At 41.8% G+C, this 25,378-nt stretch overlaps 2 protein-coding genes across 4 annotated transcripts; one reads left to right on the forward strand and one right to left on the reverse strand.

The window, feature by feature from the left end:
• Nucleotides 1-711: 711 nt before the first annotated feature.
• Nucleotides 712-11,187, forward strand: man1b1b (mannosidase, alpha, class 1B, member 1b). 2 transcript variants are annotated; one of them, XM_077240846.1, is made up of 14 exons: nucleotides 712-1,009; nucleotides 1,906-2,061; nucleotides 2,215-2,323; nucleotides 2,858-2,955; nucleotides 3,099-3,247; nucleotides 3,375-3,466; nucleotides 3,649-3,828; nucleotides 5,399-5,547; nucleotides 5,648-5,836; nucleotides 5,942-6,132; nucleotides 7,230-7,350; nucleotides 7,445-7,639; nucleotides 7,750-7,881; nucleotides 8,594-11,187. In XM_077240846.1, the coding sequence occupies exons 2-14, from the start codon at nucleotides 1,963-1,965 to the stop codon at nucleotides 8,798-8,800; spliced, it is 1,911 nt and encodes a 636-aa protein (XP_077096961.1). In that variant the 5' UTR covers nucleotides 712-1,009; nucleotides 1,906-1,962; the 3' UTR covers nucleotides 8,801-11,187. The 2 variants fall into 2 exon arrangements, with proteins under 2 accessions (XP_077096961.1, XP_077096962.1); XM_077240847.1 differs by having other exon boundaries at nucleotides 785-1,009; nucleotides 1,915-2,061.
• Nucleotides 11,053-16,195, reverse strand: dpp7 (dipeptidyl-peptidase 7). Of its 2 annotated transcripts, none has more exons than XM_077240849.1 (13): nucleotides 15,860-16,195; nucleotides 15,563-15,704; nucleotides 15,332-15,471; nucleotides 14,331-14,494; nucleotides 13,943-14,078; nucleotides 13,733-13,814; nucleotides 13,483-13,649; nucleotides 13,175-13,235; nucleotides 12,951-13,069; nucleotides 12,453-12,609; nucleotides 12,202-12,266; nucleotides 11,917-11,987; nucleotides 11,053-11,291 (listed from the first exon to the last, which is right to left on the reverse strand). In XM_077240849.1, the coding sequence occupies exons 1-13, from the start codon at nucleotides 15,932-15,934 to the stop codon at nucleotides 11,189-11,191; spliced, it is 1,482 nt and encodes a 493-aa protein (XP_077096964.1). In that variant the 5' UTR covers nucleotides 15,935-16,195; the 3' UTR covers nucleotides 11,053-11,188. The 2 variants fall into 2 exon arrangements, with proteins under 2 accessions (XP_077096964.1, XP_077096963.1); XM_077240848.1 differs by having other exon boundaries at nucleotides 15,836-16,180.
• Between the last annotated feature and the right edge of the window lie 9,183 nt (nucleotides 16,196-25,378).

A 25,378-nucleotide genomic window follows, 5' to 3' on the forward strand; every position in this document is an offset into this window, starting at 1 on the left:
AAGGAGGTTGAGGGCTATTGCTCAGTTGTTTTTTCAATGAAGGAGGGGAATTTCAAGCAGAGTAGTGTGTGTGTGTGTGTGTGTGTGTGTGTGTGTGTGTGTGTGTGTGTGTGTGTGTGTGTGTGTGTGTGTGTGTGTGTGTGTGTGTGTGTGTGTGTGTGTGTGTGTGTGTGTGTGTGTGTGTGTGTCTGTGCATATTTCTTTTACACAATTATCATCTTTGTTTTGAAATAAAGGTTATCACTGTTATGAGTTTGGTTTTTTGAGTTGGCATGCATAATATGTGATACAGAGATTGACAATGTACTGTGTGTATTTGGTTTAACTTCAAACTACTTTATTTGAATAAATGTTTTATAATGCACAAAAATAAACAATTATTAACTATTACAGAGGAATGATTAAAATAAGAAATATAAGGTGCCATTAATGTTTACAGTAATTTACACAGTGAAGTGCAACAGAATGTGAAAATAAACTTTAAATAAAATACTACACAGATAATACACAATATATACTTTGAAATTCCATATAAGTTTACCTTGGATCAGGCATAGTTAAAACTATGGATGTGCTCTGTACTCCTTTTTGCTGCTTTCATTATAACTTTAGATTTTTTTTAATACATTATGTTCTTTAAAAATATGATGTCAAATTTGCGCATGCGTTTTAAAGACTCGTGACGTCACCGCGTAACGCGCATGCGTGGTAACACATACGTGACGTACAAACGTGACGTGAATACGTGACGACACCGCGCTACAGTCTGCAGCGAGGAGTACTTGAAGAAAATGGCTGCAATATGATCCAGTTAATCCTTCACGGTTCTCAAACATGTCTTTCGAAAGTCGCATGGTATTCGCCACAGAATGAGATTTTTGTGTGTGTGTGCGACTGATCGCCGGTGAGCTCTAGGCCCTTCAGTGATGCCTCGGACCGTCGTGAGATCCTGAGCCGACCAGAGCTCCGCTCTACACAGCTGGAGCCTCGACATACTTCAGGAAGAGAGGTGAACGAGTTTGTCTGATATCTGCGCTTAAGCCCACATAAGTCGGAGAAATGTAGCCAAGTGTGAGATTTATTGTGTTACTAAATCGAGAAACTGGACTGTTTTTGTTCTTAATAAAATATTTAGTTTTAAGGGTTATTTAGACCAGATACACTTTTAAATCAGGTTTTAGTCAGTGAGAAAGCGTTGTCTGACAGTTTGCTCCTCTGGCTGCAGAGAATCGGTTCTTAATAACAATTCCTCGATTCAAACTAATTTATATTTATGGTATTCTGCCTCTGTGGTGGAAATACCGTACGGAAATACTCTGACTTTGTTTTCTGAACTATTTATTCGCTGACGATGATATGAGAACGAATGACTCTTATGAGTCGGTTCTTTTGAACGAATCAAACATTCTCGAAGTGGTTGCTGAATATATGGAATCAATCAGTCAACGATTGATTATGCTAACTGTTTCTGTTTGTTTAGTATTTTTAATATAATGTAGTTAGATATTTTTATTATAATGTGTAGTTAGATAATTAGATTGGTTGGACAATATCTGTCTTTTCATGTCAATTGTTAACAGGGTCTCATCAGCTAATGGTATAAAGCAGTTTTAGACTTGATTCGTAAATGAAATATAAATATTTTATGTTAATCAAAATACATCATAATTTATTAATGCCATCGACGCCTGTAAAGTGTCAAATGTAAACGTTATAAACGTTTTTCTGTGTCATCAGTACTGTATTTGCCAGTCTGCTGCCCACGCAGCTACTGTCAGCACGGACTGTGTCTCAACACCTAGTGAACTGCCTATGTAGACAGCACTTTTAAACGTTATAGTCAACCCAGAGATATTGTACAGGTAGGCAGCTTTCTTGGTTTTGAGAAAGCTTGTTTTCTCTCAGTGTACACAGAGACCTGGCCAATGAGTTTATGAACAGTCTGGAGAGCGACAGGGAATCATGATTTCACCATCAAGAAGGGATTTTGTATCTCTGACTCTCAGTGAAAGCGGCAGCTACACCAACAGCAAGCAGTGGCGCCAGCAGTCCTGCTGGAGGGTGAGTTCAAAATTCAAGTCATTTATTTATTTACATGATGGTTTTAAACTATTAGTAGCTTCAAGGTCCATCTGTGTAGTGTAATATCTTTGTTAAGTAGCATTTGATTGCAAAGATCTGATATTTCTACGATCACCTCGGCTTTTTGTCCAGAAATGGAAACAGCTGTCCAGATTGCAGCGCAGCCTGATTCTGCTTACATTGATGCTGTTGCTGGTTTGTGGAATTGCCACATCTCCCACTCTCATAGAACACTGGAGAGGTGAGCCACTATACTTTATACCTATCTTGATAAAAAATAGAATAATGCACAAAAAATGTATGCTATGAACCCTTTAAAATTGGAATGTAACAGAAGTAGAGACAGATCCTTTCTTCCATATTGTGATGTACATCCAAGCAAAACAACAGATTATGGGAAAGAAAAAAGATACAGGACAGGGACTTGTTTTTATCCCTCAGTTGTTGATTGAATGGAGGCTGATCTGAACGCAAGCTTTGCAGTAGGTTTTAAGAAAGGGATGGGGCTTAAGTGAACTAAATGATTGGAGGAAACCGGAATATGTCACCAGAGAGAAGTCTGACGTTTCACCGGAAGATCCAGTTTTGACATTTTGATTAAAAAAAACACAAGGTAAAAAAAAATTTAAACATGCATGGATGAATCGTTCACAATAAGATCTATAAAATGCATTTACAAAACTGAATTTCCATTTCATGATAACTTTAACCTAATATCTCTATCGAGGTTTGATTCAGAAGCTTATTATTCCTCCTCTGTGTTCATGTTTCTCAGATGATAAAGTTGGGGGGAACAAGAACGATGGGAAACCGCAATTTGTTGTTGACCTGAAAAATGAGTACAGGTCCATTCTTCCTGGGCCGCCCTCTGAGGTTAGTGTGACCTATTTGTTTCTTGCTTGCTTTTTGGATGCCCTCGTTTTATGAGTAACCCGATAACTCAAGGTTACAGGCTGTGCTTTGTGCTGCTTTATGCAGTTTGTGGCAGTAACCTATGTTTTCCTCCTGAAACACAGAGAAAGGACTACCGTAGACGTGGACCTCCTATCTTGCAGAACCGTTGGCAAATAAAAACGAATGTTTCAGGTCTGTTGGGAGAAGAAAATCATGGACCGGATCTGAAGAATGCAGATAAAGGATCGGAGGGAGGAAAGCCGATCATTAGGTTTGATTTTAAATGTCAACTGTACTGAAACACAACTGCATGTGCATTTTTTCTGAGTATAGAGGACTAGATATTCCTGTGGTTTGTTTATTGTTATCATTATTATTTCTTTCTTTCATGATTGTAGTTGGCGTGGAGCTGTGATAGAAGAAGAACAGGCCTCTGATACTGACACCAAAGACAGAGAAAACCAAGACGGCCCAGCATCATTAGCACGTGGTTTGTTATTTTGTCAACTACATTTTTTTCCTTTGATATTGAACAGGAAAAGAGCTAGTTGCTAAATATATTAATACTTTCTAAATATAAAACACATTTCATACAGCTGATCTACCTGAATTAATTTGTTTCTTATTCCGGATTGCACTGAAGCAGCTGTTTCCTGTTTTTGTTGCTTTCAGCTGAGAGCAGGCTGGAGGCTGTGAGAGAAGCTTTTAGACATGCCTGGAAGGGCTACAAGGACTTTGCTTGGGGTCATGATGAGCTCAAACCCATCTCTAAATCATATGGAGAGTGGTTTGGACTTGGTCTGACCCTAATTGATGCTCTGGACACCATGTGGATCTTGGGTCTCAAAGAGGGTAATTTAGCTTGCTAGAGAAAATACATTACAAAGCCCACACAGAACATTTTTTTTCTGTCTCCTTTTCTCACGATCCAAAATGCCTAGAGGCATGGACTGGGAAAAATCCAGTCCAAGTCAAAAGCCATTAAATAAATAAATCTTATTTATATACAGTATATATTAGGGCTGTCAGCCCTAACACGTTAACGTATGCGATTAATTTAGTATTTCTTAATGTTTTAAAATAATTAACGCAAAAAAATGACTAGATGAATGGATCAGTGTACTGTAGTAATATATGCAGTCAGGTCAAGGTGTTTGGTTTTTTTTTGGTCACGTATGTCTGTAAAGTTACTCTCATAGATAGCGTAACAGAGTCACAGTTTTTACACTTTTTTGGGGAAATCAACCAACTGACTTAAATTCTTACATATTGTACCTTTTGTATCAAAATATCCAAAAACCACTTGCACAGTGTTATATATTTCTTTCAATTGTGTACTTACATTATCCTAAATGTTTCCAAGAATTTGTAAATTCAGAGAAATTCACCATTTGAAATAGTGCCTGTCACTTGTCGCCTGTCATTGGCGTAATATCTGCGTTATCCCTGGTTTCTGCTTGTACTGCCCAAGTAACCATGGGACAGACGTGGACAACTGCGTTACGTCTAGCGGCACGCTCACGCTGTTGTTGTTTACTTCAAACATTATAGACCATGGCAAGCAGACTTTGGGACAAAAGTAGAAATAAAACTAGGATCAATATCGGCGTGGCGTTTTCGAGATGCCGAGAGCTCCGCAACAAACTTGAACTTGACAGAGCTTCACGACTTGACAGAGAGATGCCGCTCTTGTATGTACTTTATTAGACAGGTGAGCAAATGTACATAAAAGAATCAATGTTATATAGCTCACCATGATGAAATGTTAGAATATGATCAGTATGTTATTCTAATGTTGATCTAGCTTACTGCTAGTCTCATACAGCCAACAAACTAACACATAGAATAGTATTATAACTTTCAAAACCCTCAAATGCAGTTTAGTATGATAGTGTAGACCAAGTGAAACAGCGCTGTGTTACCTCACAAGTTTAATTCGTCTAATAAACTGACCTGTGTGGGTATTAGTTCAGCACTTACGGGTAGTTCGGTAGAATGAAATGTCCTTATTCCTTTATCGCGTGTGGCGATGATATCCGGTTCTCATTAGCAATCGCGCCCTACTTCATACCACAGTCATGTTAAAAACATCAATGTATTCACTCATCCATAAACATTAGTAGATCCATCAGCATGACAAGTTCCATGATTCCGCTTATCACTGCGTCATTAATCTACGCCTTTGTTATTGTAAGAGGTTAGCGACCCTTAGCAGCGAAAACAATTACATATTGTAGCTTTAATAATAGCTATATGTGAATGCATTTTTTTTTCTTATCCCATCTTAAAATTAAGACATTGACATACATTGGGGAAAAATACACTTCAACTTCACCTACTCCTTTTATGATGTACCCTGGCCTGAAGTTGTTTACTGTGTATGTGATGTAGCTTACTCAATTTACATAAATGTTTTTGACAGAGTTTGCAGAGGCCAGGGAGTGGGTGGCCAACGAGCTCTCCTTCGATAAAAACGTGGATGTTAATCTTTTCGAGAGCACCATTCGTATCCTCGGGGGGCTACTAAGTACTTACCATCTGACCGGAGACCTCATGTTCCTGGATAAAGCTGTGAGTAAGAAGTAAACCCCCACCCCCGGTAGCTCAAAACATCTCTTTTTCCTGTTACTGGTGATTGGATGCTATTTTTATCTCGTTAATAATTTTTCAGAAAGATATTGGCTCCAGGCTGATGCCCGCCTTCAACACTGCCTCTAAAATCCCCTATTCTGATGTGAATATTGGGAAGGGAACGGCTCATCCTCCACGATGGACTTCAGACAGCACCGTAGCTGAGGTCACTAGCATTCAGCTGGAGTTCAGAGAGCTCAGCCGACTCACTGGAGACACCAAATACAAGGTGGATGGATAGTCTTTCACAATTAAGACCCAAACACTCATTTAAACAATTCTGTTCTCATTAGAACAGGTGGTTACTTATCATTATCATCCTATCATCATGTAGCTTGCTGTGATGGAGGTGATGAAGCAGGTGCATAAACTGGACGGAAAGCAAGATGGGCTGGTGCCGATGTTTATAAATACCAACAACGGGTTGTTCACCCATCAGGGCACTTACACGCTGGGCGCCAGGGCTGACAGCTACTATGAGTATCTGCTGAAGCAGTGGATACAGGGAGGCAAGACAGAGAACGAGTGAGTCAGGGTCATGTATGTTTGGACGTTATACTTTATTCCTTATGGGGTTGGGTCACACACAATATACATATATATATATATATATATATTAGTGCTGTCAATCAATAATATTAATTAACTAGATTATTCACTAAATTAATAAACTAGATTAAACGCTTACATTTTTAACATATTTAGTAATGTAATAATTCCAGTTAATCTCCAAATTAATGTAGAAACAACATAAAGACAGTATATTTTAAATACTTGTTTAATGGCATCTTTTTATGAATGAAGGCCAGTATCACTGATACTAATACTGCTACTGATGTCTTGATGAAAAGGACACCCCTCCACCCCCAATTTTAAACATTAATTATAGCCATTCAACATTACAGTGTAATTAAAAGCTATCAATTAACATTTATTAGGCTTCAAAAAATATAACAACTTTTAATTTAAGTGAACTTCAAATAATCCTCACATAAACCCATAATAAATGTCATATTTACCTGTGCCCTTCTGGTAGGAAATATACAGAAATTAAATGGTTATTACAGTGTGCACTGCATAAATTATTAATCATAACTAATAATTGTCACTTTAAAATCTGACGCTGCTGCACATGACGCGGATCTCAAACGATTCTCACAACTCTTTACGTTCATTTAAGACTTTATTTAACCAATTTAAGACTTCTCTTATGAGGATACTCGACAAAACGGACATATTGACAATTTTGTGTTTGTTATTGTTTGTTCAAGCGCGAAAGAGAACTCCATTCTCCCCTGTGCTCCTCTTTGCGCACGATACTGGCACGTGTCTTTCTGTGCGTTGTGTGTGTGTGTGTCAGATGGGACATTCACATACAGCGTGTTCTCTTTTGTCTTGTTAAAAGGTTTAAAAGCATTTGCGTGAATAAGAGCATGATCATATAATGTAACGCTAGCCAAAGGATGACAGATGCTGCGTTAAATCTTTTTTACGTGTTAAACTGGAAAAATGAATTGCATGCGATAAAGCATATATATATATATATATATATATATATATATATATAGCTATAGCTATAGCTTTTTATGTATTAAAATTAGTTTGTGTTCCCATGTGTTCAGATTGCTAGATGACTACCTGCTGGCCGTGGAAGGGGTGAAGAAGAACCTGCTGAACAAGTCTATTCCTCAAGGCCTTACATTTGTAGGAGAGTTGTCCCATGGACACTTCAGTCCCAAAATGGTATGTTTGTTCTCAAAGAATAACAAGACCTTCAAGTTCAGAAGAGTCAAATAGCTCATCTAGCCCCTTTTTTCTCCTTTCTTGTTTCTTTTAGGACCATTTGGTATGTTTCTTGCCTGGCACACTGGCACTGGGCGCACATTACGGCCTGCCTGCTGATCATATGGAGCTGGCAAAACAGCTGATGGAGACCTGCTACCAGATGTATGCCCAGATGGAGACTGGTCTGAGTCCGGAGATAGTTCATTTCAACATGCATGAGGGGAGCACAAAGGATGTAGATGTAAAGGTGAGCTGAAGAAGAGCTTTAAGTTTTCACTACTCTCGGCAGTTGTGAAACATATGTTGGTTTGAGTATGTGAAATGAAACAGTCTTTGTGATTTTGTAATATCTTGCAGATTGCTGACCGGCACAACCTTCTGCGGCCAGAGACTGTGGAAAGCCTCTTCTACTTGTACAGATTCACACAGGATAAGAAGTACCAGCAGTGGGGCTGGGAGATCCTACAAAACTTCAATAAGTACACAAGGGTATGTGAGAGAGTGAGAAACTGTTCCACTGTTACCTTGAGGTGTTTTTAGAACATGCAAAATAGTGGAAGGAAGGTGTGTACAAATTTACATGTTTTCCATTCTAAATAGTATGCGAGATGATTCAAAAATAATGTAAATTAATTCATAGAAAATAGTTTGCCAAAGGTGTCCAGACGCTATACTGTTTCTGTTGGATTTTTGAAGTGTGTTTTTTTATGATGTGGCAGTTTGTCCCTATATATCAGAAAAATGCATAATTCTAGTGAGTAACAGAACTGTAAAATAAATATCAGGGAATTTTAGAAGTTTTTTTTTTTTTCGGGAAAATTCATTGAAATAAATAAAAGGTCATAGAAAATGTACTTAAACATCCTTATCCATTCATCCTGAAAAACCATGGAAAGTTATTGGTCAGAAAATGTCTTAAGATTATTTTTCATACTGGCACAAAGCCAAACCTTGGTGTTCTTTCAGAATGAAAGATTGATATTATTGGCTCAGTTCTGACTTTCATATGTCAGATATATTGCTACTTGGCTTCTCATATTTGGCTTGGTTTATAGAAACATTGCCTGGCTCCTTTTCCAAATGTACTTACACTTTCTCTTTCTGCATTTCTGAACTTCACATTCAGTTCAATTCATATCAACAGTTTACAAGGATGTTAGCAAACAACTCTGTTCTGACTCATGTGTCCTTCTCCCCACAGGTTCCCACTGGAGGTTATACATCCATAAACAACGTCTGTGACCCGGCCTATCCCAGCCCTCGAGACAAGATGGAGAGCTTCTTCCTGGGTGAGACGCTCAAATACTTCTACCTGCTGTTTTCCGAGGACCCCGACCTTATCAGCTTAGACAAGTACGTCTTCAACACTGAGGCCCATCCTCTGCCCATATGGCCACAAGCAGAGTGATGGACCCACAAGCACACGTGCGTAACCAAACACACCTCTCTCAGGACCGTGAACACATTTGAAATCCAAACTGCCGTCTTTTTCTGAAGTAGGAACTCTTTTCTTTTTTTTGTAATTGAAAGTCACTTTGTGGTGAAATAATTAGAGCCATGACAAAAATCTGTTTGTGAGTGCGTAGTTTCTGAGTGTACTAGTGATCTGTATGTTTCTATTAATAGAGTTTCTCTATTTATGCTTCTATGATACTTTGATCAGCTGGGCTGCTAAGTTAGCCCACTGAATCAGTATGTGCAGTCTCTCAGCCCAAGCACAAAAATCTTTCATACTGTGAAACCTTATGGGGACAACAAGTACTTTATGATGTGTTTTTGGGGTTTTAGTTTGTGTATATTTTCTTTTAATGAAAGAACCACTGCTGTTTTTGTTGTGGGGAGTCTTTCTTAGGGAGTCTATTTAGCTTTGTAAATTTGTTTTTCTTTGCATCATAATTATTTCCATGGTTTTATTTGTTTTCCAGAGCATTTGGAATATGTGGTTACACTTTACAATAAGGTCTCATTTGTTAACATTAGTTAAAGCAGTAACTAACATAAACTAACAATGAACAATACATTTTTGCAGCATTTATTCACTTTTGTTAGTTAATAAAAATGTACATGTTCACGTTAGTTCACTGTGCATTAACTAATATATTAACAGATACAACTTTTGATCTTAATGTATGTTAAGATTAGCATTAAGATCAGTAAATGCTGTAGAAGTATTGTACATTGTTAGTTCTGACTTACTGATGTAGTTAACCAATGTTAACAAATGAAAGCTTATTGTAAAGTGTAGAGTTATCAGACAGCATTGTATATTTTTTCTTTTAACATTTGTTAATTAATTTTAATATTTTCCTTTTGTTTTGAGCCTAAAACCCCATTCTTGCTGTGAAGGATTTTAATGCCATTCCTGTGAATAGGAGAATGTACATGTTTGTGTTGATTTTGGTGTTAGTTAGAGGGTTTATTATTTTATATATTAAAAATCTCCTTTTGATGTTAAAACTCGCTAGCAGGTGGTCATATGAACCATTAATATTGTTATTAGATTTTTATTCAGTTTTGTTCTATTTTTTGTGGTTGCAGGATTATAAGTTTTTTTAATGGAGCATTAATCAAGCACAATGTTGTGTTTTTCCACAAAAAATAAATAAATAAGGGTCTATAATATATTATGGCACATGTAGTTATCTCACTCTTTCGCGGGACCTACATCAGATGAGAATGTGTCTGTAGTATTTTCACATGTATGATGAACTTTTAACATACGGTATTGAATATTTTGTGAAATGTGAACAATTTGTTTTTTTTGTAGAATCTTCAAAATTCCAAATGTTTTTATGCAGGAAGACAAATGGAATGTTTAAGTTATTCATTCTTCTCTGCTGATTGCAGATCAGTTTGTGGCCTGAGTTTAAATAGAATAGAATGCACAGGATGTCTTAAGGTTACTGATAACATGTAGGGCTACCAACTTTTTGAACATCAAAGAATAGACCTGTTGTTAACACAGATTACAAATGTATTACGGCATTGTATTTGAAAAGCTGGTTGAACGTTACGTCTCACTGTGCAGAATCTTACAGTAATATCCAGAGGTTTGTTTAGGTAGTATATATTACAGCTGTCCATCAAGGGCTGAGCATTGACTGGTTTCTCGACCTCGTGCTCAGGTGAGGTGTTCTGTTCCGCGTGTGCCTTTACATACAGAGCAATGATGACAAATTACTATTTTCAATGCTGAGAATCAAGTTTTGAGAAATCAATCTATTTTAATCACCTCATTCCTGTTGTGAAGCTATTTATGATTATTTTTTTTGTGAATAAATACTTATGATTATTTATAATACAGTGTGTAAGCGATAAATTACCTTGCTATCTGTATGCCATTTCTGGGTATTTTCTTTTCTCTCATTGTGTGAGAAATTGAAGACAGCTTGTTGTGTTTAATCTCAGATTAAAATGAAGGGCTTTTCATGCCTCACTCTCAATTGTTGTGCAAATGTCTTAAATTATCATCTGCCTCATGCATATTGACAAATCAACATAGTTCTGAATCATTCATTCACCAAAGACGTGCCATGCATTTCAAAGAATATTCTAAAAAAAGGGCAATATTAATAATAATGTGGTACATCTGTACATATTCCTTTGAATTACCACAACTTAATCTGGCAATTTGTAAATGATGATTTTAGACATAATAAATGTTTTTTTCTTTTCTTTTTATTGACAAATTAATATTTCTGGAATATATCTTTTTAATGTCCATTTCTGTGGAAAATAAATGGATTCCATATTTTACAAGTTCACAAATGTTGAAATAAATTGTACATAACACAACTCATGATGGCTCCTTCCTTGCCGCCTTAACCCATTGAGCAATGATTTCAGACTCCTTCTTACGAGCCATAATCACAGACTCAGGATCAGCAGGGTTGGACTCCCTGAAAAAAAAAAAAATTAGTAGGGAGCATGGTCAGATGACATTGCCAAATCTAACATTTCAATGGTAGCATAAAACAGTTTTTTTTTTTTTTTTTGCATATCCAGATAGGTTTCTGAAAGTCTGGACAGCAAAAAAAATGTTTTAATCTGATTCCTACCACATTTGGAGGTGGTTAATTGCAATTCCAATCAGATTTTCAACAGATGTGTCTCAAATGCCGGAAGAATTCAAACGGTATGTCCAAAGATTTTGGCCCGTACATTTCAATATTTGCCATTCTCCTCTGTCACAGAGTGCTAGGGAGGAGACTGGTATATATTGTGATGTTCCGTGCTGTAGTCATGGCTGAAATCTTAGGGTTCTGCACTGTGCTTATTTGGAGAGCGAGATGATGCACATCCATTTTCCCTGCATCCGTTTTGAAAGCCTTATCACATACGTGTGTACGCCTAAGTTATTACCAAAGCAACCCATGCAGATAGGTTGGTTAGGTCTGGACACACAAATATCAGTTGATTACTTGCAATTAACAGTGCAGACATTCTGCCTGAAAAGATCTGATTTGAGAATTTTTTTTTTCCAATTTGCCTGCAGTCTGAAAATAGCCTCAGTTTAACTTGCACCTTAAATCCAGATGATGAGCTCCCTCTGGTATGTTGATTGCAATCAGTGATGGGCTGAGTGTCTTCCTGATCTACAGGTAAAAATAATTCCATTAAATGTTTTACAGGGAAGAGCAACAAAATACCCTTTTGTAAACAGAACAAAGAATTTAAAAAAAGTGCACTCCGTGTAACACGGGAATTACTGAAATTAAGTATTCTGATCATTTTTAATAGTAGGAAAAGAAAAACAGTGCACTTTATATTTAAATAATACATTTACAACAGTTTATAAGTGAAACTTACCCCTCCATTTGCCCAAGGATCAAGATCCCCATTGGAAAATATGATATTGCTTGCAGTGGAGAGATCTAGAAGAGATAATTCAAATGGATGCAACATTTAGCTCCCAGTTCACTGCAAACATCAATGAATATTAAAAGAATAGCAACGATGGATAGCAAGTGGATCCTGGTGCATAATCATGAGGTAAACCTTCTTTTTCTTTTTTTTAAGAAAAACACAAACTTATTCACAGTTTGGTAGTTCTAGCTTACCTTGTCCCCAGAACTGGGTCTTGAGCCACCCTGGCCGTGGCAGCACCCCCCATCTCTTTGAGCAGTACTGTTCCCTCTGCTGCTCGGTGAATGTCATCGCTGGGAACATGTCTGTCACATTGTTACTCTCATAGCACATCTCGATCTCAGTGCAGGCCTAAAAAAAGATTTTTATATAAAGACATAGTTATATATGATTATAAGTGAATATTCCAATGAAACCTAATACATCAGAGAGAACTGCAAACTTTAAAGTTCTTTAAAAAAATTTTTTTAAATCACAGAGTCAAGTAGGGTTAGGGTTAGGGTCTTGAAAAAGGACTAAAGGAAAAGGGTTGTGTGGAGCATTAAATGAAATAAATAAAATTATTAGCATTAACATGTGAAATTACGTTTATGATATTCTCTAATCATTGATCAAGGCTCTAATATTAGAGTGAACCTTCAGCAAGTACCAAAAACTAGTATTCAGGGTTTAGTGAGAACTAATCTAGGTACCTGGTAATCCCACGCATAGCTGTTAAAGCCAAGGCCACAGCCGGTGGGGTCGGCACACTCCACATAGAGACTGTACAGGTCATAACATGTGAGCCATCCAGTGGAATTATACACAATGCCTGTGGGGGTAGGAACAAAATTAATGCAGAGCCTTCAGCCTTGTCAGGACCAGAGGGATTACAACAAAAAGAAATCGAAATCTGTGCAAAGCTGTGGTCATTTACCAACAGTATCTCTTAGTGCCAACATAAGATCAGTGCCATTCAGCATGGTTTCACACGCCACCTGTCAAAATAAAAAGTACTGAACTTTATCATTAAGACATACATCAGTGTGTCCAACTGCAGGAACTGCACTAGTAAGCCATTTTAAATGGAACCAGATGGGGTGGAATGGTTTCATTTGTTTAACGCCATTAGGTTTTGCTTTCTGCATTAAAGCCTTGCAGTGGCAAGCTTTTATTTTTCTTGCTATCCCCTACCCATTTGGTGACTGGAGTTTTCAAAATTCACGCTAGTGATAAGTCCAGTACCTTCACAGGGAAGGCTGGCATGCTGCCCATGAAATGAGTGCTGTAGGGATAATCCAACATGGCCAACATGGTGAAGGCGTTGCGTAAGAGTCCGTTCAGCTGATGAATGTCCTTTGGGGTGGAGGGAGTTTTACACAGCGAGAAAGCAGACTGGATGCGGCTGTAGTCTATGGAGTATGAACAAAGAGCAAGAGAATGAAAAAAAACAGAGTGTAATGGTTAAACATCCTGAGTGAATGGCTACGGATACCTTTCTGTTGTGCCAAAGTGTTTAGCTTCTGGAAAGCTCCTTTCACCGCATCTCTGCAGGCAGGGTTAATCTTCTGGAAATCCTGAACAAGCAACAGAACACATCAATATTACTCCAATACAAAATCAAATTTTATTTAGAAATTGGTTTATAGTTTTAAAGCCATGTTTTAAAGCTAAAGTGCCTGAAAGGAATTTAATATGAACTTACACTAGTGACATCTTGGAAAAACTGTGTAGAGTCTCCGAGACCTGCGGTGGACAGGATGGGAGCGCTAGCGGCTAACGCACCAGCAACAATATTCGGGTACCTGATTCTCATGTAAACGCTCAACATTCCTCCATAGCTGACATAAAAACAGACAAATAATAATAAAGCAAATAATATCTAAATATTACTTTTAGCAATTTTTTATTGCATTATTGTATAAAATTACTTTATTGTATAAAATTTTATTGTATAAATTTACTATTAGTTATGATGATTTCTAATTGATTTAATAATAATGAAATATTATGTAGCCAGTTGGGATATGGATATTTATCTATATGTGTGTGTGTGTGTGTGTGTGTGTGTAAAGCTAACTGAGACCCCCCACCTTCCACCAAAGACGATGACAGGACATGTCTGAGCTCCCAGTTCCTTCTTTAGCTCTGTGATCATGACCGCATAGTCAGCCAGGGCCTGCTCCACTGTCAACAGCCCCACCTCAGGTATATTAAATGAATCCTTCCCAAACGGAAGAGATTTTCCATAATATCTCTAGTGTTTAAATCAAAGTTAAACATTAATGGACAGGCATACACTCAAAAACACAGTGAAAACAGCAATGTGTAAAAATTATTACAATTTTAAATAACTTCATACATTTTATACATTAATTTATTCTTGTGATAGCAAAGCTGAACGTTACTTTTCAGCATCATTACTCATTCAGTGTCACATGATCCTTCAGAAATCATTCTAGTATGCTGATAAGGTGCTGATAAGAAACTATTATTATTATTATTAGTTGAAAACAGTTTGTGGAAACCATGATACACTACCATTCAAAGGTTTGTGGTAAGATTATTTTTAAATAATATTTTACTTATACTTTATTTTGATCAAAAGTGACAGTAAAGACATTTATAATTTTACAAAAGATTCTTGTTTCAAATAAATGCGGTTCATTGAACTTTCTTTTCATCAAATAATCCTGAATTTCTTTTTATCATGGTTACCACAAATAATAACAGATTTGGCACAGATAATAATTGCTAATAATTAAGCCCCAAATCAGCAATGACTTCTTTATGTCAGTCATGGCGGCTGAAAAATTCATCTTTGCCATCAGAAGAACAAAGTACATTCACTTATAATTTGAAATTGTAATAATATTTCACAATAAAGGTTTTTCTTTTACTGTATTTTTGATAAAATAAATGCAGTCTCTGTGAGCATAAGGGACTTCTTTCAAAAACATCTTAATCTGAATTATTTTAAACTTCTGACCAGTAGTGTATATTAGTAGTGTAGTTTGACTGCATAAAGTGGGCATCTACACTTGTCTAATGTCTAACTTCCTCCATGGTCATATGATTGAACAGGAAATCTTACGTGCTCAGCAAATATAACCAGGGCTCCCTGCACTGCTGCTAGCTCTGTGATGAAGCCTGAATTCCGTGCAAACTCCCATATGTCCCCCTCATTGCCAGTGTAGAAAAAAATGGGTCCATAGGCTTTCTTCCAGTACTGATCTAGAATAAACACATACTGCAATCAGTATGAATATAATTTAAAAAGATACATTTAAGACTAAGAGTATGAAAGTGTGTAAGATTACAGTACCTGTAATAAGGTAACGCTGATCATATGTACCATTGCCAAGGCTGTTGTAATTGAAGTGGTCTAAAATCTGCTTAAAATACATTTCCTTGAAATCAGCAGCAAGGTCTCTGTGAGATGGGATGACCTCATTATTGAGCTTTTCCTTAAAAGAAAGAAAGAAAGAAAATTCCAAAGAGCAGTAAAGATTAACAGAGCAAAGAATGGTCTATAAACTGTATGAAAACAACTGGAACAGCTAGCCTATCAGTGACAATACAATTTCAAAATACATACAACCAACTGCAGATCAGAACTTGCCAGAGATAAAAGTGTCTCAGCCTTTCCACCGAGGATCAGCAACATGAATTCAAGGAAAAGCCACCGTGCAGCCATTCTCACAAAGACCCCATAGATCAAGTCAGGAATCCAGTGGAGTTTAAAGAAGTCTTCACAGCCTAGTATTGATTATCATGTGATCAGATCAGCTGTCATGTGACTTTCGTGTCATCTATAAACATTACAGACAGTCTTTTATCTATGTTTGATTAAAAGTACATGATTTACACCGTTATCAAGTTAAAGGTTGTCTTAGCAATAAACCGAGCGACTTCGCAGTTTAACAATAATTTACACAATCATAGTTTTAGTCAGAGTAAAAGTCAGGAACGATTTCAAAGTAAAAGTCTTCATGCATTTAAATAAGTGACGGTCAAAATGAGCGGTTAGACTATTATTATTATTATTATTATTATTATTATTATTATAAAATGCTTAAAAACAGGAACTATATAAAAGCACAAATAAATACATCTTGTGCAATCCATAAGTGAAATCAATTTAAAGGGACAATGTGTAGTTTTTTAGGTATGTTATTATCTAAAATCAATATTTTTATTCATAAATATGTCCTTAATGGTGTTCAAATACCTCTGCCAATTATCTGACTTATCCTCGTAAACGAAGAATTTATTATCTTTATATACATGGGACGGGTAGGTCCACGGAGGCTTCCATGTAGTTCCGCCATTTTGAAAAACTATAATAGCACCAAAGAGTATAGAAGTATCAAGAGGCGATACTCCGTTGCAGTTTTGGTAACAATCGCTAGATGGCGCTGCTGTCGTGCTGACGCCATTTTGGACTGAACCAACGGTTTTACCGTTAGCATAGCTGTACAGCATTATGTCTGGAAATAATTGGAAACAAAGAAAACAGTGTTGTGCCATCAACTGCAACAACTACCAGTGTACAACCAATCAACTAGCATTTCATAGATTCCCCAAAGATCCAGAGAGGTAAAGTAGAAAAGGTTTTTATTAACGTTAAAGTGAGCAGCGTACGTACCTCTCCATACGTAAATAGCGGCATGGATGTACAACAGTTGTACAACAAATGAATTAAAATAAAACTAAAGACTAAAACATATAGAACAGCTAATATACTTACCATTGCTATTCTATGTGTAGTAAATGTGTGCACTTTACTTGCACAATGTTTGATTTGTTGTGTGTAAGTTAATGCAGCCAGAAATGATGTGATCTACTTACCATCACCAATGTTATTACTGTTAATTTTGTGATGATCTTCTATTACTATTAAATATTCTCTCATGACTAATGTGTTGTCCCTTTCATCTAACGTTTCACTGTTCATTGTGTTTTGGCTTTTACAATTAATTTGTTAATCATTTCAAGAGGATCATGGGCTGTTGTTACTGGTGTTGTAAAATTGTGCTGTGTATGAAAACGACTCGGTTACTAACGTAACCTCGGTTCCCTGAGAGGAGGGAACGAGTATTGCGTAAGTAGCTTACGCTATGGGGAAAACTCCTTTTCTCGAGAATATTGAAGTCTTTATGTAAAACGCATTGCAGCTGCACAGCAGACAGCAATGAGCGAAGGAGCTCGGTCATTGGCTGTGCTGCGGCAACTTGCTCGAACCAATGACGGGGCGACTCTGAATGCGCGACCAATGAGCGCGCCTCGCGCCAGAGCGCGCCAAGATGGGCGTGGCCAAGAGCTATATATTGGGCGCCCCGTCATGAGAGTTCTTTAGGTTAAAACGACTGAAGCGAACTAACCAAGCACAAGCACGGCAGCTTACGCAATACACGTTCCCTCCTCTCAGGGAACCGAGGTTACGTTAGTAACCGAGTCGTTCCCTTTCGAGAGGTCTCTCCTATTGCGTAAGTAGCTTACGCTATGGGAACACCATGCAAAACGCCTTGCGTGCTGAACTTCACCTTATGATAGCCAGAGGCAGGTGCCTGAGCTAAAAAGCAAAGTTATCATCTAACTAGCCGGCAGAGGCGAGCTTTATATGTGGGAAAAAAAGTAAAGAGCGGCTAGAAGGCGCTCAGTGTGACACAAGCACATACATAATCTAGATACAAACTCATAGTTCTACTAGCATCATGCTGATAGTACATTGGAATGCAATGTCGGGACCTGTAGGTTGTAAAACCTGATAAATGTGGACGGTGAGGCCCAGCCTGCCGCCGCACAAATATCCTCGATCGGTATCCCGCTCGACCATGCCCAGGAAGAAGCCACACTCCTGGTGGAGTGTGCTTTGACTCCCCAGGGGCACTGAAGTCCCTTGGCTTCATAAGCCAGAGCTATAGCCTCAACTTTCCAGTGAGAGATTCTCTGCTTTGAAACGGCGGAACCCTTCGTACGGCCGCCAAAGCATACAAACAGTTGTTCTGTCTGTCTGAATAGGGCAGAACGCTCCAAATACACTCTGAGAGCCCTAACGGGGCAGAGTAGGTTAGCGTCGTGTTCGTCTGCTGGAGACGATAGCGCAGTTAGGGAGATAACCTGTGCTCTGAAGGGAGTGGTGAGCACTTTAGGAATATACCCATGTTTTGGCCTAAGGACGACCCAACAGTCGTCACTGCGTTTTTCTCCTCTCTAACCCGACTGATAACCTGTGGCAGCATCGCGATCGGGGGAAAAGCATATAAGGTGCGGCTCGGCCAGCTCTGGGCGAGCGCGTCCGTGCTTTTCGTGAAGAAAAGTGAGCAGTGTGCATTCTCCTTGGAGGCGAAGAGGTTGACCTCCGCCTCGCCAAAGATTTTCCATAACCACTGAATTGTCAACGGGTTGAGAGCCCATTCTTCTGGGAGAATCTTGTCTCTGGATAGCATGTCTGCCCCTTGGTACAGCGCGCCTGGCACATGCGCTGCTCTCAGCGAGCGCAAGTTGTGCTGGGACCATAAGGTGAGTCTCCTGGCCATTGAATGCATGGAGCTCGACCTGAGTCCACCCTGGCGATTTATGTACGACACTACCGTCATGTTGTCCGTTCGGACCAGGACGTGTTCGTTTTTTAGATGTGGAAGCAGGGCTCTGAGAGCCAAAGCGACCGCTTTCATCTCCAGACAGTTTATGTGTAGGCGCTTCTCCGGGTTTGACCAAAAGCCGGAGACAGATCTGTCCTCGTAAAGGGCCCCCCAACCTATTTTGGAGGCATCTGTTGTGATCATCTTTCTCCTTGTGTTCACACCCAGACTCACACCTGACTGGTACCAGTCGGCGGCTTTCCAGTGCGTCAGGGCTTTTATACAGCCGTGGTTCGCTCTGATTAAAAGGTGGCCCGAACGCCACGCGTGAGCAGGGACGCGGCTCTTGAGCCAGCGTTGGAGAGGACGCATATGCAACAATCCTAGCTGGACTACGGCCGATGCTGAGGCCATGAGACCCAGCATCCTCTGAAACCGCTTGACGGGGACACCGCGCTCTGATGAGAGACGAGCTGTCATTTGCATCGAGTCTAGAACTATTCCCAGGAAAGAAATCTTCTGGCTGGGAGATAGTATACTTTTTGCTAAATTGATTCTTAGACCCAGGCATTCTAGATGCCTGATAATCCAAGATCTGTGTGTTATTAACTGACTCTATGATTGTGCTAGGACCAGCCAATCGTCGAGATAATTCAGTATTCGCACTCCCCTTCGTCTCAAGGGGGAAAGTGCTGCATCCATACATTTCGTGAATGTACGGGGAGCCAGGGACAGGCCGAACGTAATTACTGTGTACTGATAAGACTGTCCCTCGAAAGCGAATCTCAGAAAAGGCCTGTGATGAGGCGCTATTGGAATGTGAAAGTAAGCATCTTTCAGATCCACTGAGAGATACCAATCTCCTGGGCGTACTTGCGCGAGGATATGTTTGGTTGTTAACATTCTGAACGAGCGAATCATTAGTGCTTTGTTCAGGTGTCTGAGATCTAGGATGGGGCGGAGACCGCCATCCTTTTTCGGGACGAGAAAATAGCGGCTGTAAAAACCTGCCCTGCTCATAGAGGGGGAAACAGTTTCCACAGCGCCCTTTTCTATTAATTTGCGCACCTCGGTGCGTAGAACATGCGCACACTCCTTTCTCACTTTCGTCTCGACCACAGTCGTAAAACGCGGTGGTCTGCGAGTGAACTGGAGTGAGTATCCGTGATTTATTATATTCAACACCCATTTCGGCATATCTGTAATGTTTTACGCGCTGAGCAGCTGAGTGAATGGGCGCGTGTGTGATTACAACAGCGCGCGGTATGTCTGAAAGACTCGCAGCCTGAGCTGGGGTTGAGTTTGACACTGTAGGGACAGTGTTTATAAGTGGGGGTGCATAGACAGTGGTAGGCACACGCGTCACTTTTATAATGTTTCCCGCTTTTACGGGGGATGAATTCATAACTGTGTGAACAGTGCTTGTGTGTAGTGGTGCGTACATGACCGTAGGCACGTGATCTACATTCATGGGGCGTGCAGCCTGAGCTGGGAATGAATTTGGCACTGTTTTGACAGTATCTGGGAATGCACACTTTGTGGACATGTGAACCCTTAGTGACACAGGCAGAAAAAGACTCTTTTTGTGTTTTCTGTGTGTCGCCGTAAAAACGGCGTTTATTTGCAGGTGAGCGAGCTCTGTGACTGGCCCATTGACTGCTGTATAGACATTTCCAGCCGCCTGTAAGGGGACTGGGTAATGTTTGAGATTTTGCAGAGAGAGTGGTCCGGCTTTTGCGAGACACGCACTCTCTCTTCTCATTCCTGTGGCTAGGTAGGCTTTCGAGGCTCAGGGTTCAGCACAATCTTGGGCGAGGACCTAGTCGCTCAGGAGGCGGCTTGCGGTTATGGGAGCGTGAGCGGCGTCGAGCGTCAGTCTGAGGCGCGGGCTGAGAGGCGGTGGGGGCTGCTCTAGCCCGCTGCGGCTGTGGCGGCCTCTGTCTGCTCTGCGATGAGCTGGAGCGTTTAGGCAGGAAATGGCGCATAGCTTGTGAAGCGTTCTGGGCCTCAGTGAAGCGTTCGGCGAAACCTTTAACTGCCGGTCCAAACAGCCCGCTGGTGGAGATAGGCGCGTCGAGAAACGGGGCCTTATCCGCGTCCTTCATCTCCGTCAGAGTCAGCCACAAATGGCGCTCGAGAACAGTCAAATTAGTCATGGCGCGGCCAATAGACTGGGCGGTGGCCTTCGTGGCTCGCAGGGCTATGTCAGTCGCGCTGAGTAGGTCCTTGAAGGCTTCGGGTTCGGGGCCAGACTCGTCCAGGGAGCGGAGAAGCTTGGCTTGGAACACTTGAAGTACAGCCATTGAGTGAAGCGCTGATGCAGCTTGGCCGGCGGCGGCGTAGGCGCGACCAGCTAGAGCCGAAGTAGTGCGGTAGGGCTTCGAGGGGTGGGAAGCCTTGGCTTTCCATCCGGTGGTGGAGGGCGGCCAGAGATGATTGGCCACGGCCTCCTCGAGGGGCGGCGTTCCCTCGTAGCCTCTTTCCTTCGCGCCGTCCACAGAGGAGAGCGACGAAGAAAAAGAAGGCTTCAGACGCGCAGAGTGGGGGGCTTTCCATGACTTGATGAGTTCGTCGTGAACTTCCGGGAAGAAAGGAGAAGAGAACGAGTGGTTTCTGCTGGCGCCCCTGCAGAAACCACTCGTCCAGTCGGCTTCGGGTTGGTTCTTCGGGAGAAGACCAATCGAGCCCGAGGTCATCCACGGCCTTCGAGAGGATGCGGACAATCTCTGTATCCATAGAGGAGCCCCCACTCGTGTTAGTTAGCGTCGACAGGGCGGGGTCGAAAGTGGAGCCCGGCCAGTCGTCAGATACAGCGTCGATGGACTAAGAGTCATCTACTCCCCCGTCGTCCTCGGACGCGCCGAAAGACACAAGGCCCACCGCTCTGCTAGAGGGGTGTGGGTCCGGCTGAGTGAACTGAACCGGCGGTGGGGAAGACAAGAGCGGCGGTGAAGCACGCGGAGTTGGCTCGGCGTGACGTCACTGAGCTCAGGTTCAGGAAGCCTCTGTGAGCGGCGCTTTTTCTTAACACGCGGCTCAAACAGAGGGGTGTCGGCGATGGGCTCGCTCGCGGCGAAAATGGCGAAGCGAGCCCGCAGTGCGGAGAGACCCAGGTCGTCACATTCCGCGCATCCGCCCTTGGTCAAAACAGATGTAAATACTTGCGTGTAGCGCGCCGGATGGCTCAGTAGGACTTGCAACCAGAAATGGCAAAGAAATTGGAATGAATGTAAAACAGGAAGACATTTTTATAATATACATAATAATATACATAATACTGTAAGACAGTATATTAACACAAAATTTAAATCGAGACGATCAGGTTATTTTAACAAGACTAAGGATGGGACATACAAAACTTAATTCTACACTTCATATTATAAGGAAACATGGTACAAGATTATGTGAAATATGCAAAATAAAGGAAACAGTTGAGCATGTCTTGATATTGTGTCCTTGGTATGAACAGGAAAGGAATGAGTTAATAAGAGAGCTACAGGAAATGGGATGCAAAGAATTCACAATCAATAACATACACAAAACAAGGATCCGGGGAAATTGTAAGGTCAGTTTTAAAATTCATTAAGCATAGTGGTCTTAGGAATAGAATATAGACATCTTTTAGCATACTTCTAGACTGAAATCACTTCACACTCCAGCACAGGTGGTGGCGGTATGCACCATATAGTTGGTATGCAAAACCCGCCAATTGGCTGCCCTGCTTTAAAAGCAGCAGCCTATCGAGAGAGGCCCTGCATGACACCATATCCAATGGGGGCATTTCCGGCCATTTCGTCACGTCCCGCCAGAAAGGGCGTGGCCTCATCCTATACATATAGCTCGATTAGGCTGATACAACTGATTTTCATCTCTTCAGCGAAGCTCACGCATCGCTGGATCCAGAGTGAGAAGCCGCGGCATTGACAAAAGCCTTCTGCGGGACGAGCCCTTGAACCTGAAGCCGCTGGCCTTCACCTCGCCGCCTTCAGTCGCCGTACCTGCTACGCTATATATATATCCTTTTACTCTGCTGAGTGTGTGTTCGCCATCGCGACTCACACTCTATCTCTCTCTTTATCTAAAAGAGCAGCGTCTTTTTTAAGATGCTTCGTTCCTGTGGCTCGTGCAGAGCGGCACTCAGCGACAGGGACCGCCATTTCTTCTGCGTTTCCCGCCTGGGTAAGGATCCAGCAGCTCTCGCGCTCGCCGACGGCGGCTGCCATCATTGCGAGCTATTGCCATGGTGACTCTGAGGACTCGCCTGGCATTTTTTCTCCGAGTCTGCACTCCTGCCCGCTTTAGTGCCACGCCGTAAAGCGCCGTACTCAGCGGGTCCCCGAGCCTTCTCCAGCCCGTGAAAGCTCGCCGGTTCGCCCGCCAGCTTCACCGGCTTCAATCGAGTCGCTCACTGATGGACAACGGACGCTGCGCGCCGCCGCCTCCGCCATTATGACGACGAGCCTGCTGCTCTATCCTGGCGTCGGACAGTGAGGATTGGGCGAGCTCTGTGGACCTCCCCACTTCTGCCCGCGAGTCATCAGGGAAACTGGCCAGCATCAAAACCGCGTCTAGCTTTCTTTACGTTATAAGAAAGCTACCCCGCCCCCGTGGGCGTGCAACCCCGGCGAAATGAGGAAAGAGTGTGTTTTAGTTCCGCCGAGGCCGGACCAGACTCCATTTCTCAAACATTTCTTAGATCCTCTTAGTTTGAGCGGCTAAAAATGTCAATATTGCAGCAATGATCCTGTTGTATAACACGCACACCTGCAAACAAACGCCGACACACACAAAACTGTGATGACGCTCTCTTATCTGCTCGACGCCCCCCGTGGTCGTGCGTCACCGGCAACATGAGGAAAGAGTGTGTTTTAGTCCCGCCGAGGCCGGACCAATCTCCATTTCTCAAACATTTCTCAGCTCCTCTTAGTTTGAGCGGCTGAAAATGTCAATATTGCACCAATGAGCCTGTTGTATAACACGCACGCCTGCAAACAAATGCCAAAACACACACAAAACTGTGATGACGCTTTATTATCTGCTCGAGCTAATTTAAGATTTTGTCGTTTTCCCCTGTGGATCAGTGGTGAAACCTAAATGGGTACTGAACATTATAAAAAGAGGCTTTTCGCTGCAGTTCGCTCGACGTCCCCGCCGTTGCACGGCGCGAGTCGAAACGATGGTAAAAAACAAAGTATCTCATCTACTTCGAGCCGAGATAGCGAAACTACTGAGCAAAGGGGCCATAGAACCTTTATCTCAGGCTCAGAGCGAAGGGGGTCTATGCAGCAGATATTTTCTGGTACCGAAAAAAGACGGGGGTCTCAGACCCATTCTAGATCTGCGACAGCTGAAAAAAGCGCTCGCGAAGCGCCAGTTCAGAATGATTACAACCAGGAAAATCCTCGCGCAATTTCGCTAGGAGGACTGGTTAATGTCAATAGATCTGAAAGACGCCTATTTCCAAATACAAATAGCGTCACGTCACAGGCAATTCTTGAGATTCGCCTTCGAGGGCCAGGCATACCAATACAAAGTTCTGCCGTTCGGCCTGTCCCTGGCACCCCGTACATTTACGAAGTGAATGGACGCGGCTCTCGCACCCTTGAGACTCCGGGGCATGCGAGTTTTGAACTACTTGGACGATTGGCTGATTCTAGCTCGATCACAATCAGAGCTCTTAGAACACAGGACCACATTACTCAAGCGTCTCGAGAATCTGGGTCTCACAGTCAATTGGGTGAAGAGTTCGCTGTCTCCCAGTCAGAATTTTTTTTTTCTGGGAACGGTGCTGGACTCGCTATCCATGACAGCGCGTCTGTCACCGGAGTGCGGACTGGACATTCAGCGCGCCGCAAAATCCTTCCGCCGCGGCTCTATAGTCCCGCTGAAAAGGTTTCAGAAAATGCTGGGCCTCATGGCCTCAGCAGCTTCAGTACTCCAGCTGGGTCTGCTTCGCATGCGCCGGCTGTGGCTGAGAGCGCGAGTTCCGCCCCGGGCATGGACCGCTGGTCGGTTTTGCCTCAGGGTCGATCTAAAATGCGTTTCAGCTTTGGAACCTTGGAAAGTAACTGACTGGTATCAGTCAGGTGTGAGTCTGGGGACTCCCTGGAGTGTGAAGGTGGTGTCCACAGACGGCTCCACCTTGGGATGGGGAGCGCTGGTCGAGGGCAGACCGTTCTTTGGCCAGTGGTCAGAACGGGAAAAGCTCTTACACATAAACTGTCTGGAAATGATGGCAGTCGACAACGCGCTACGGTGCTTCTGTCCCCAGATAAAGGTTCACCACGCCTTGGTCCGGTCGGACAACATGTCAGTGGCGGCATACATAAATCACCAGGGCGGCATCAGGTCCCGAAATCTTTAAAGGGTGACGGAACGCCTCCTGGTCTGGGCTCAGCACAACCTGCTTTCATTGAAAGCAGCACATGTGCCTGTTCACCTGAATCTGGGACTAGACAGACTGTCCAGAAACAATGTTCCAGCAGGAGAATGGCCGCTGCCCCCGCTGACGATCAGACTGCTGTGGGAGACATTCGGCAGAGCGCGGGTGGACC

The sequence above is a fragment of the Siphateles boraxobius genome, unplaced genomic scaffold (genome assembly GCF_051911475.1).
Source record: "Siphateles boraxobius isolate OS27281-9 unplaced genomic scaffold, OSU_SipBor_1 24, whole genome shotgun sequence".
NCBI lineage: Eukaryota > Metazoa > Chordata > Actinopteri > Cypriniformes > Leuciscidae > Siphateles > Siphateles boraxobius.

Coding starts and splice junctions, on each gene's coding strand:
- man1b1b (XM_077240846.1), top strand. CDS start 1,963: ATGATTTCACCATCAAGAAGGGATTTTGTATCTCTGACTCTCAGTGAA. Junction 3,467..3,648: donor CCCAGCATCATTAGCACGTG/GTTTGTTATTTT, acceptor TGTTGCTTTCAG/CTGAGAGCAGGCTGGAGGCT. Junction 7,640..7,749: donor CAAAGGATGTAGATGTAAAG/GTGAGCTGAAGA, acceptor AATATCTTGCAG/ATTGCTGACCGGCACAACCT.
- dpp7 (XM_077240848.1), bottom strand. CDS start 15,934: ATGGCTGCACGGTGGCTTTTCCTTGAATTCATGTTGCTGATCCTCGGT. Junction 14,079..14,330: donor GTCATCGTCTTTGGTGGAAG/GTGGGGGGTCTC, acceptor TTTTTATGTCAG/CTATGGAGGAATGTTGAGCG. Junction 13,650..13,732: donor CACTTTGGCACAACAGAAAG/GTATCCGTAGCC, acceptor CATACTCCATAG/ACTACAGCCGCATCCAGTCT.